At 39.9% G+C, this 13,938-nt stretch overlaps 1 protein-coding gene across 1 annotated transcript in view; it reads right to left on the reverse strand.

Annotated features, from left to right (window-relative positions):
• Positions 1 to 13,938, reverse strand: part of CDK19 (cyclin dependent kinase 19) — a 220,455-nt gene that overhangs the window by 83,175 nt on the left and 123,342 nt on the right. Inside the window, 1 exon segment of the mRNA XM_073337045.1 lies at positions 7,552 to 7,692. Within this exon segment, the coding sequence (XP_073193146.1) occupies positions 7,552 to 7,692 (141 nt within the window).

Genomic DNA, 13,938 nt, shown 5'->3' on the forward strand with positions numbered 1-13,938 from the left:
AAATTTATAGCATTCTATAAATCAATACAAATAACACTCTCCCCCACTAAGGAGTCCTTCCAAACATGATCAGTTTCTCACTACCTACAAGCCATGTAATTAACTTTTATTTTATATGCTCTTTAATGCTTCCAATTCGCTGGGATGAGTTCATCAAAAAGATAATATTATATAATTTGTACTGTATAACATTTTTCACTTGAGGATCTCAGAACACATGGAAATATTAATTAGGACTTGCCAGAAAATAATTTCGTTTCATGAAAAATTTCAAGGTTTCTTCCACATTTGTTTTTGTTCTGTGAAAATGAGATATTTCTAAATGTTTCATGAAAATGACCCCAAAATAGCCAATAGCCCAGTGGTTAGGGCTCTCACCCAGGATATGGGAGATCCAGATTCAAGTCCCCGCTCTGCCTGATTCCGCACAAAAGAGAGTATGTCTAGACTACAGCCAGAATTGATGCTCTGAGATTGATCCACTAGCGGTCGATTTAATGGGTCTAGTGAAGACCCACCAAATCGACACCAGATCACTCTCCAGTCGACCCCTGTACTCTACCCCTGACGAGAAGAGTAAGGTAGGTCGACGGGAGAGTTTCTCCCGTCAACCACCCAAGCTGTAGACCCTGTGGTAACTCAACCTAAGGTACGTCGACTCCAGCTACATTATGCAGGTAGCTGGAGTTGCGTGGCGTAGGTCGACTTACCGTGGTATTGTAGACATAGCCAGAGAGTCTACAGCCTGGGGGATAGGGTACTGAATCAGGGTCTTGAAACTGGGTCTTCTGTATCGTAAGTGCCCTTACCACAGAGCTAGAGTGTCAGTCTCTCCCTGTCTCTGGCCCTACGAACATTTAGGTAAAATAGCTCCTACAGGAGAGAATTAACAGAATCATAGAGACTTCACTTGACCTTAAAGCAGATACCTGCATAATGGGCCATGTACCCTGGAAATGGAAGCTATCATTATACCGAAGCAGATAGCTACACTGAACTTTACTGGTTGCAAGTGTCACGGCACGTTGGGGAGACAGGGCCCTGCACCCCCCACTTCCTGTGATTCACCGTGACTCTCAGCCAGACAGTAAAACAGAAGATTTATTAGATGACAGGAACACAGTCCCAAACAGAGCTTGTAGGCACAAACAACAGGACCCCCTCAGTCAGGTCCATCTTGGGGAGAAGGGAGCCTAGACCCTGGTCCTGGGTCTCCCTCCATTTCCCCAGCCAGCTCCCAACTGAAACCCTTTCCAGCACTCTCCTCCAGCCACACACTCCGGTTCCTCCTCCAGCCTTTCTCCAGTTTCCCCGGGCAGAAGGTGTCACCTGGGCTCAGGTTACATGCTCAGGTATCATCCCTGAAGTGAAGTCACACCCTGATATCCCATCACCATCCAGCACCAATGCAGACAGTACCAGTAAAATTCCCACGCAACATCCTCAGGTCAATACTTCCCACTCCGTCACAGCAAGACATCAAATTTTGCCACACTGGAAAAGTAAATAGTCCTCCAAACCACAAACACTGGTATAATGGACTGGCAGACCCGGCTGCGAAGGAAAGGATCACATAAAATAGACAGCAAACCCCAGAAAAATTTGAATCCATTTGGGACAATTTCCTAGAACTGATTAGCTAAAGATCCCTTCAGGACATCTGGATGAAAGGCAGGGGACTAATCCACATAATGCCTCTTCCCATCCCCTCTGTTTCTCCCCATCCCACTCCTTCCCATGTCTTTCCTCCTCTTGGCTTTGATTTCCTTAAATTTAATACATGCCATAAAAATCCTGTGCTGGAAATATTTAAGTTAATGCTTGGGAACCTAAGCAACTGTGTAAATTAGTCTTTTCTTGTTTCTGGTGTATAGTATTTTTGTATTTATTCTAGAAACTGGCACCTAGAATTTGTTATAAGAAAAAAGATTGAAAAAAAAAATAATGAAATGGCTCAGGCCTCTTATTTTCCATCAGTAATGAATATAGGCTGTAAAAAGGGATAATGTCACAGGCAATATCTGACAATTGCCAGAATGTCTGGAACTCTTAATAACATTATTCTAAAAAGCACTGTGGACAGTGTGTGGTGGATTCTGCAGTGGGGTTCTTTTGGCTACTTAAGAGTATTTCCAGATCTTGTGGTTGTTTAGGCAAAATGATCCATTTTCTAAAGGACCACACAGAATTAGTCAGAAGGCAAAAACTCCATTATTTCTGAAGTATGTGGTTGTAGCGGATGCATTTCAAGCTTACCCTTTAATGCCACCAAGTCACCTTTTCAAAGAGTTAGGGTAAAATTAAATTAGAGTCGAAAGCAGATATTAGTGTTATAAGAATGTGTTCAGCATTTAGACTTTATGGAATACTTGTAGGATACTGCATGTATTGATCTCACTTATAACCTCTGTAGCCCATGATATAAAGTTACGCTGAGTGTTTGCATTGTCAACCTCTGTAATTGTGTAACTCCCAAACAAGAAAAGAAGTGTTAATTAAGGTAAAGTGTGCATTCTGCACAAAACATGGCCCATTGAAGGCTAATGAAGCATTGTGTAGCATCAAAGGAGGGAGACCTTGATTGCATTCCTAACTGTATCCAGGAAGGGAAGGCCTGTGCCATGCACAGTTCCCACAGAATCTGGGAATGGGTGACAGGGAATGGATCACTTTATGATTATCTGTTCTGTTCATTCCCTCTGAAGCACCTGGCACTGGCCACTTTCAGAAGACAGGATATCGGCCTAGATGGACCTTTGGTTTTATCATATGTGGCCATTCTTATGTTAAGATTTTCTTTTCTTCACCCAGCAACATGTAATCCAATCAGAAAGTATCATTTTAAATGTCTTGATAGGCAACAAGTCTATGTATCTTGTAGACTATTACTACACTATCTCCAAGGTCATTAAAGGGACATAATGCTATTGAAAGAAATTAAAACTTGACAGTAGTGACAACATAAAGACTGTGCTCTTGTCCCAAATCCTATGCTCCCTTCTTCTTTGCCGTATTCACAGATTCTTAGATTCCAAGGCCAGAAGAGACCATTGTGATCACAGAGTGATCACTCATGTGTAATACACAGGCCACAGACTTCCCCAAAATAATTCCTAGAGCATATCTATAAGAAAAACATCCACTCTTGATTTTAAAATGGTCAGTGATAGAGAATCCACCACAACCCTTGGTAAATTGTTCTACTGGTTAATTACTTTCATCTTTTAAAATGTACACCTTATTAAATAGTATAATCAGGTAAGGAATATCCTCTCGAAAGCTGCTTTTCTGCGGATGAAAAATAAGTATTTAATCTAAAAAAAAATTCATATTTGTACAAAGCCATTTAGTCTTTCAATCTCCCACAGAAAAAAATTAACCCCAATATTATAAAGTTTATCAACACAGTTACATTAAATCTAAAGAAAAAAAATCTCAATAACCAATAGTAATCAATTTAACCTGAACATTTAAACCTTAGAATCAGTAGCGTAACTAGGGGGAAGCGGGGCAGCGGCTGCTCCCCCACCGAGCACAAGTGGCGCCTTTAAAATTTTTTCACGCCTTTTTAATTTATTTTTATAAATATATTTACTATCTAATTTTTTGCCATTTTCTTTTGATTAAATGCTGTGACAGGTTTGGTCACAAAGATCCACTTGGGACTGTCACCTGCTGTGCTGAAATTACCTCTGAGCCTGTTTTCCCTGCCAGCTTGGGACTCCAGAACCCTGCCTTATTGAGCCAGATACGCTAGCCTGCTGCAACATAGACTCAGGCTCTGGGCCATGCCCCCAAAGCTGCAGACTTTAACTAAAAACAGCTCAGCTCCAGCACCCAGATATCCGATGGGATCCAAACCCTGAATAAATCTGTTTTACTCTGTATAAAGCTTATACAGGGTAAACTCATAAATTGTCCGCCCTCTATAACACTGATAGAGAGATATGCACAGCTGTTTGCTCCCCCAGGTATTAATCACTTACTCTGGGTTTATTAATAAATAGAAGTGATTTTATTAAGTATAAAAAGTAGGATTTTAGTGGTTAGCAAAATAAAACAAAAACACACAAGTCTAAGCCTAATACATTAAGAAACTGATTACAAGTAATATCTCACCCTCAGACATGTTCCAATAAGCTTCTTTCACGGACTAGACTCCTTCCTCATCTGGGCCCAATCCTTTCCCCTGGTATAGTCCTTGTTAGTTCCAGTAGACATCTTAGGTGGTAAGCAAGGGTTTTCTTATGACTGGCAGCCTCTTTGTCCTGCTCCACCCCCTTTTATAGCTGTGGCACAAGTTGGGAATCTTTTGTCTCTCTGGGTCCCCCCCCCCCACTTCTAAATGGAAAAGTACCAGATTTAAGATGGATTCCAGCATCATGTGACATGATCAGATGGCCTGTGAGACCACAGCCTCCATTCTTCCTGGGCTGGCCCACATGTACACAGGAAGATTTGCAAGTAAACAGTGTCATTTACAATTAATTGATTCTGAAGCACTCTTAATGGCGTCCACTTAATATGTTTACATTAGTAATACAAGTTTATATCTTATTCTTCTAACTCCAGACATAGAAATAATACATGCAAACAAATGGGATGAACACACTCAGTAGATGATAAGCTTTGTAATGATACCTTACAAGATACCTTTTGCATAAAGCGTATTCCAGTTACATCATACTCACATTTATAAGCATATTTTCATAAATCATATGGAGTGCAACGTCACGAGTGCAACAGCACAATAAAATGTATGATATCTCACCCACTACTCTGGCAAGTGTATAGCTCTTATGTTTCTGCATTTTTCAATGTAGTTTGTGTGCAGTAAATTCTAAACATCATTTCCTGTTGCATTATACTAAAACAGTTTGACTGGTACTATGATATAAATATTCTCTGATATTGTTATAGCTTTAGATTTGTAAATTTATGACATTTACATGTTACGTTTTTTCCCAGGATTCTTATTCTTGCTGAATTGCTACAAATAACTTGAAATTACTTACACTATCTAATCAGGAAGACACCATGTGCCCAGCTGTAAAACACTGCTTTACATAAAATAGAAAAAAGTATTTTGTTTCCAAAGGGTGTAACCAAACCAACTAAGACAAAACAAGAAACAAATATCAGGCTTAGGGAATAAGGGAAATAGTTCACATACACACACTTTGATTCAGTTTAATGGAAATGTAGATACAATTGTTTTATAAGTACAAATAACAAGGAAGGAAGAAGGTGGATATGTTCGGAAACATAACTGAGTTTTTTTTATCATTACACATTTAAATGAGTTGCTAAATGAGCATATTAACTCCGATCTCAATAGTGGATGTGAACCACTAGAGCAAATAGAATCATAGAATCATAGATTAGGGTGGGAAGAGATCTCAGGAGGTCATCTCGTCCAAACCCCTGCTCAAAGCAGGACCAACACTAACTAAATCATCCCAGTCAGGGCTCTGTCAAGCTGGGCCTTAAAAACCTCTAAGGATGGAGATTCCACCACCTCCTTTGGGCTCCACATCCTTTCTGTAGTGGGGAGCCCAAAACTGGACACAATACTCAGATGTGACCTCACCACAGCCAAATAGAGGGGAATAATCACTTCCCTCGATCTGCTGGCAATGCTCCTACTAATGCAGCCCAATATGCCATTAGCCTTCTTGGCAACAAAGGCACACTGCTGACTCATATCCAGCTTCTCATCCACTGTAACCCCCAGGTCCTTTTCTACAGAACTGTATTGTTTGCTGTGCATCAATATGTGATTTAAATTACTTGAGACTTACAAGATTCTTAAAAGGGGCTTTATTCTGCAGTTCTTTCTTTTAAAACACACATGCATTCTGAGTGTCTTTAATCACTAGTACAGTGTGTGTGTTTATGGGTTTTCTGTAGCACCCCTTGCTGTGATATCTAAGCACGTGCTAGTAAATTAGATTTACATAGCAAGAACCCAGTGAACTTCAGAGTCTTCTGGTCTTCTCCTTTCCTAGTTATAGAAAGCTCTGTTTGGCACCATCATTCCATGTGTGATTCGGAAAAATTTCTTCCTTCCCACAAAAACAACTGTCATTTCTAAGGAAGAATACAAAGACTCCTGGCACCATCTTTGCTCCATATATACCGACAACAGATAGGATCCACAAAAGTATCATCAGCCAACCTGAGCATAAATAGCATAGGTTAGAGAGAGAGAAATTCCCAAGTTTTTAGGCTTCTTATAGGTAGCTGCCTTGCCAAGAAACCAAGTTCTTAAGAGAACACATCTTTGAGACTATATGTGGCATGGTCTTAAGATCATTTATACTTTCTTTAAATGTAGTTGAGCAGTTTTTGTTTTTAGGTTTTTGTCTTAAGGCATTTTTAATTATGTCTTCACATTTTGCATAAGTGACACTTTTCTTTCACAGACCTTCTTCTGAGAAAAATGGGAAATTCAGCACTACAATCAGTCCTCTTTTTGAACTTTGTTTCCTACTGTTGCTCAGAACTACCATTCCAGATGCAGAAAAGCACAAATATATTAATATCTAAAAGTAGTGGAATAACCTGCTAAAGGTTTAAAAAACCACTGAGGAACAGGTCAACTTTAATTAACTTCATTAACGTTTTGCAATGAAGCAGTTATCCTGGCAACTAGAAATATGAGCCTGATTTCCTCTTTTCATTTGATCACTACGATATGGCAACAACCCATTTCTCATCCATCAAAACTTGAAAATGACTGAAATCTTTTGGCGATGCTAGTAGCAGGCCAAAAAGCTGTTGGTAACTACAAAAAAAAAATCCAAATATTAGCCTTCTGTAACTGTATATACTAGACTACTTTTCTTTAGAGCTCCCACCATTTGTACCACAGGTAGAGTTCTAACAATCGTAGAACATTTGACCACTATGTTGTTTACCTTTCTCAAAGAAATTCTATTGGCTGTCTACGTTAGTGTTTCGCAGCACTAGTGTTAGAAATGGTGGGAAACTTTCAGAAAAAACACCTAGCATAGATGGGGCAATTGGCAGCTTTCATAATCTGCAACCACTTTCAAGAGCCACTCTAGGTCATGTGAAACTTGCAAAGCTGACAACTTGATCTCAATTCACTTCCCACAGCCAGAAAAAATATCACGTGAAAAAAATACTCCACAGAAGAACCTAGTGTTTCACTAGCTTTTGATAACCTTACACACTGTTTGGCTTATGTGCAAGTTATCTATCTCCTTCATAGTAAACTGCACTTTTAAAGTAGAGCACACACTTATACTACAAATACATACCAGCTGGCTGGTGTATTGTTTTCAGATATTGGTATCTGCATTCCTTTTACCGGATGCAGTATCATTGTCTCAGTTCAGATGTGGCAGATAAAAACAATGTGAACACATAGCTTGTTTTTATTTTTAAAGCCTCCAATGGTATCCAGTAACAATAACAGGAAGAGCTGTAAGGATCGATAGGCAAGATTATTACTTGTGACTTTTCTTCCTCTTCCCAAGAATACATATGTGAACTTTTCGATATCAGATAAAACAGAGTACTTACCAGGTCCCTATGAAGCACCCAGTTTGCATGGAGGTAATGGATTCCATCAAGGATCTGGTAGAGTAGTGATTTAACCATAGATCTTGGCAACTGCATGGGCTTTTTATTTGCTTTTGAGGCACGGTGAAACTTGATAATATGCTAGAAATAAAAAGTAGAAACATGAAGCTTTTTTAACAAAGTAAGTTTCCTCAAACAACATTAACAAAGGGAAAGAAATAAAGAGGTTGTTGCCTTTTGCTTTGCAAAGGTTTTGCTTTGTCTCCAATTATTTTTCAGATGTATGTGTTCTCAGTGTTACACACCTACTAATTTTTAAAGAAAATCTAGATAATACCAAAACAGTAACTACTTACCACTTTGCAGTCATTGTGGTTCTTAGAAATGTTTTTTCCATGTGGACACCACCCCATTTATGGTACATATGTGCTGCATGTGCATGAGATTGGATTCTTTTGTCCAGCAATGTCCACTGGAGCCACACCTGTACCCTGCATCCACCCAACGGCATACGGGATAGACCAGCCCTGATTGCTTCTCAGTTTCCTTGCTCATTCACAATCCCAGCACAGATGGACTCCAAAGGAACAGAGAAGAGGGGTGGTCATGGGATTCATAAGGACAAAACAATTTAAAGACCACAGTTACTGTAGGGATAAGTAATCATTCTCACCTTGAGTCTTGGTCAGTATGGATCCCACTTATGGTGATGGACTAGCAGTTCCCAGATTAATAAAGGAGGGTCTGAGGAGTTCTAGCTACAGAACTGCTCTCCCAAATTTGGCATTTGATTTGCTCTCTGATCCAGAGCCTAATGTTTATTAAAGATATAAAATTAGGTCCCCGTGGCTGCCTTGTGGGTCTTTGAAGAGGATGCCTCGGCTCTAGTTGAGTGGACCCTGTTGCCTGAGGGAAGGGGCATATCTGCTAGTTGGCAGCAAGATGTAATGCACTGAATGATCCACTTGGATAATCTCTAGGAAGAGGGTGATTCAGGAATTGTTTGGGGAATCCCTGAGAGGAGATGGGGAATGGACATCTGGAGATAGGTCTCATCTTAATTCTGGAAAGAGTATGTGGGTGAAGAGAAGGAAGATTAAATATGTTCTAGAGATGATGGTGACATCTCAGTGGGAGGATAAGACATTACCAGTACTGAGGGTTTAATTCTTTCTTGTGCCAGAGAAACCGGTACTAGTGGCATCAGATCTGAGGCCAGTGCCAGGGGCTCAATGTCAGTAGGTAGGAATAGGCCTGTAATGCTGTTGTGGACTACTGTACTGGGGATCTTGGTACCTACGAAGAATCCTTGTTTCAATACCAGAATAGATTTGGTGCCATTTGGCCCAGTGAGCCTTTGGGTTCATCCCTATTTACAGGGATACTTGAGGATTGGGATCAATAGGAAAAGAGTCCCTTTTTGGCATAAGAGAACACCTTTCAAAACTCAATTAACCCCTTATGGATGGCTAAAACTCTACCTCCTGAAGCCAAGTATCTCTGGAGTGATAAGTTCTGGTAAAGAAGGACCAGCACACAGCGCAATGGTCTGGATCCATGGCTCTTGAAAAAGAAAAGACACCAACTGTGTCCATCAGTTAATGGAATAAGTCCATCACATGATTGGTATGGCTTGAAGTCAGAGGGTTTAGACTCGGCCATTACACAGGCAGGCACGTTGGCACTAATTAGTACTCAGGCGAAAGACAGAAAATCTAAAGAAAACAAAAAAGAGCTGCCATGACGGTAGAAAAATGCTCCTGAACTAATTATGGTAACTACTAATATTTACAAATATTTACATCCTTACTTTAATGAAGGGGCACTATGGGGTAGCAGGTGAACACTACAAAGTTTCCTCTCGCTGTCAGTGACGGCAAAAGGGAAGTGAGAGGCAGTCAGAGCCACTCTGCCCTATATGCCCTTAGTTGCGAGGTGGAGTGCACAAGGACATACATTGCACAGGTGTGGTCCCAACAGATACTGGTACTCAAAAGGTTCCAATCTCATGTGCATAAGGTGCAGCGCACCATAACTCAGATTCTCACAGACTGAGATTCAAAGAACCATGCATAACAAGCCAACTTTCAATGAGCTTTTCTCAGGATGAAATTCATACAGACCATTTACATACATTTATTTAGAGCAATTCAAGGTATTAATTTGAGCAGCGACAAGACTGAATTACTTGAATTTTCAGTAGAAGCTGCCTAATTCAAACTTTTTTTCCCAGCTTTGAAGCTTTAGATATCAGGCCGTAACAAGAAGTTGTGTCTACATTAGACATCGTTCTCACCATTGCTACCACTGGTGAAGTTCCTCTGGGGGGAGAGTTAACATAGGCCAGCCACTGGTATTTTAGACACCATGTCATTGAACCATACTCAGACCAGCTTTTGATGACACAGTGGGGTTAAAAAACTGGCAACTCCTTGTCAACACTAATATTCTCATTGTTGCTTCCACAAGTGATGATGATGGTGGGAAATACAGAAAAATGCCTAGTACAGACAAAGCCATAAGGTTACTAGTTCTTGCCGCCCCAACATACAATTAGTAAATAAACACCAAACTCCTACAGCCGGGTATCCAAATGCCTGAATATTCTGATAACACTAAATGAAACCCTTAAGAGATCATTTTACATATTAGATAGGAACTTCCCCTGAAGTTTTTCTTTTCAGTCATGTCACAGAAGGAGTTTGAGAGCGAGAACAGGGAGTTCCTTGCTCTCAGTACTGTGAATTGTTCCTTGGACAAGAAGAAAAGGAGTACTTGTGGCACCTTAGAGACTAACCAATTTATTTGAGCATGAGCTTTCGTGAGCTACAGCTCACTTCATCGGATGCATACCGTGGAAACTGCAGCAGACTTTATATACACACAGAGAATATGAAACAATACCTCCTCCCACCCCACTGTCCTGCTGGTAATAGCTTATCTAAAGTGATCATCAAGTTGGGCCATTTCCAGCACAAATCCAGGTTTTCTCACCCTCCACCCCCACACACACAAATTCACTCTAGAACTCTCTTATGTACTTCAAAGAGCTTTTCAAAAGATGCTGCTGCTAATTACAACAATTTTTTAAAAAATTTTAAAAACCAATCTTTTATTGGTATACAATCAAAAATTCAGAAGCAGCAATAAAATATGTAGAGGTTACCATGTCAAAGACCCACACACCAAAGCAATTAGTGAAAGCTTAGTCCTTTCTCATGGAGCATGTACTGATAAAAGCATTTCAGTGGATCCATTTCAAAACTAGCTAATGATCTTTGCAAGAAACCAATCCTTACAAAAATATTTTTTTAAAACCAGACCATATCATTGCATGTAGAGAAATCCCCACCATAAAAGAACAACGCTGGTTAGGGATACTTAAATGAAACAAACGCATAGCCATCTTGAGCAAGGTTTGCGAAAGAACACAAATGAGAGGTAGATGTTAAAAAATTACAACTATAAAAGAGTCAGGGACTTAATACTGTATTAAAGTTTGTTGGAAAGTTATCTAACCCTCTCTGGAGAGATTCTCCTTTAAAGGTCTAATCAAAGCCTACTGTCCCGTACTAAGTGCAGCTTTACTTTCTTTCCAATCCCACCCAATTTTACAAGTCAATTATAATTGATAGTTTCCCTCAACAGAGGTAGATGGGTCTCTCAAATTCCATTTCCTACAAAACAAAAGCAAAAACTACAGTTACTGCTGTCTCCAGTAGAGACGGTCTTACACTATTCTACACACTTGATCTGATCCTGTCCCACTTACAATTTCAGTACTGAGTAAAATTTAAATGTAAGATATATTCAAGACCAAGGGATTGGGATACAGAATATTTCACTGCTATGTCACTGAACTGAATCTATCTTAAGAGTGACCATCTTTGTCCATTGGTAGGAGGAGATCATCAACTAATATAATCAGTAAAAACAACGAGGAGTCCTTGTGGCACCTTAGAAACTAACACATTTATTTGGGCATAAGCTTTTGTGGGCTAAAACCCACTTCATCAGATGCATGGAGTGGAAAATACAGTAGAGAGGTATAAATACACAGCATACGAAAAGGTGGGAGTTGCTTTACCAAGTGGGGGGTCAGTGCTAACGAGCCAATTCAATTAAGGTGGAAGTGGGCTATTAACAGTTGACAAGAAGGGAGGAAAAATCACTTTTGTAGTGCTACAACTCCTCATTTTTGCTGATACAGACTAACACGGCTACCATGCTACTATAATCAGTGTTATTTCTGCCCCAAATCCAGTCTATTATCAAATTATTGAAGCTCAAGGAAATTGAAAAATCAAGAAATTGCCAGAGTTGCTTTGTTACAACCTTCCCAATGACGTTGCCTAAAAATGGTAGATAAGATACAGGTTCACAGTTAACACGACTGACAACATCATGAGTTGATTTCTTGAAAACTGACTTATTTAAGAGCTGCTGGAACCACTGTTCTTCCTTCACCCAGGGAAACACTGACAATATCTATCAACAATGGACCCAGTACTTCCCAACTGGCCTGCAAAACCTGGTAAGAAAAAAGGTCCAAACTGAAAGCTGCTGAAACCTCCTATTATGGTGAACATAAGAACAGCCATACTGGGTCAGACCAATGGTCCATTTATCCCAGTATCCTGTCTTCCAACAATGGCTGGTGCCAAATGCTTCAGAGGGAACAAACAGAACAGGGCAATTTATTGAGTGATCCATCCTTCGTCATCCAGTCCCAGTTTCTGACAGTCAGAGGTTAGGGACACCCAAAGGATAGGGTTGCGTCCTTGACCATTTTGGCTAGTAGACATTGATAGACCTATCCTCCATGAAGTTAGTTAATTCTTTTTTGGATCAGCATATAAGCACTGAACACCTCACAACCCCTCACACCATGTCCAGCATAGTTTTCACTGTGTCTTTTTTCTTAGAACCTATGAAATGTTATACCAGCTTAGATCAGTGACCCTTCTCTTCCAGCATACCATCTTCCACAGTAGCAGAAAAACTGTCAGTCTGGCAGAGCAGACACAAAAGCAGCCTTCAGCAAGTACTATAGCATTGAGGAAAGGGGGAAGGATGAAGCCTAGCCAGAACTACCCTTCCTCCCTCAGTGTCTCCAGACCCAGAACTCTGTAGGGGTGAGCCTCACACCTTCTGGGGATGCTAGGGCCCCTAAGCTATGTGAGAAGGAGTAAGAACCAGGAATGAACCTGCACCCCCCCCCCCCGCCTTGCCCTTGCCAAGAGAAACTTTTTCACAGCCCTGTTAACCTGACCTATGTTTGCAGCATAGACCAGTCTTAAGCTTGTTGAAGATAAGCTACTCAGGCTATCCTTCAAACTTTTAAAACTAGCAGATCTCATCTGCTTCCTCCTCATTTTTATTCATGATGAGAAGAGAAAGATGAATTTTCCAGTTTCTTCAACTCCGAATCAATTTATCAACTTTGAATGAATTAGTCCAAATGAAGAAAATATTCCTTTTGTGCCTACAGAAGAGGCTATTGCTGTCAGAAGTTGGTTTAGCACTTCAGCAAACTCAGGTCCCAAGTGCTTACCATGAGACTTCCATCTGTTCAATGGTGTGATTTTCTTTAAATTGAAAACTGAGCCTATCAAAGCTGAGGTAGGGAAAAGCTATAAAATAGGAGTATCTAAGTGGGCTCTGTGATCGATCTTGATGAGTTACGTGTTGGTGTCTCTTGGAGTCAGAAGCTAGGCCCCAATACCTTGGATGACTTTGCAAGTCTCTTGCACCCAGTAGCACAGCCTCTAGGTCCCCACAGGATTAAGCCCTTAATACAGTATATGAACTGTTGTGCCACATTTACAAAGCTTGACCTCAAAAGCTGAATGTTTTTCCCAATTCTTTCTTTACCTAGAAAAGCAGCCTTTTACTCAAAGTTTTTGTAGAAACTCATGGATTCAACATTTTTATTTAAATATTTTAAGAGATTATAATAAATTTAGGTCTTGACGTATTTTGTATTAAATTCAGTTTTTAGTTTAAACTGATTTTTAAAAACAAATGATAATAACAAAATTTTAAAAATCCAATTTAAATAAAAAATCTGATTTTTTTTAAATCATCAATCTTTATCCACCGTAGATCAGGGGATTCTTGCTGAAATATTTGACAATACTTGACCGTGGTCAAATAATAGGTGGTCAATTGACTGGCTTGCCAAGCCTACATTTAAGTAATGTAAAAATATTTGGGCTTGAGCTATCCTTATGAGTAAGAGCTAAAATCAGACTTAATGTAACCAAGTAAAACCAATGGAATTGCACCAGATCTGAGTATGACTTAAATATTGGAAAATGTTGATGGAATCCAGTTAAATTTGCAGTACTATATGTACTTACTAGCAGGCGCTTCACCACCATTATT

Source organism: Lepidochelys kempii, chromosome 3 (genome assembly GCF_965140265.1).
Source record: "Lepidochelys kempii isolate rLepKem1 chromosome 3, rLepKem1.hap2, whole genome shotgun sequence".
In the NCBI taxonomy this organism is placed as follows: Eukaryota; Metazoa; Chordata; order Testudines; family Cheloniidae; genus Lepidochelys; species Lepidochelys kempii.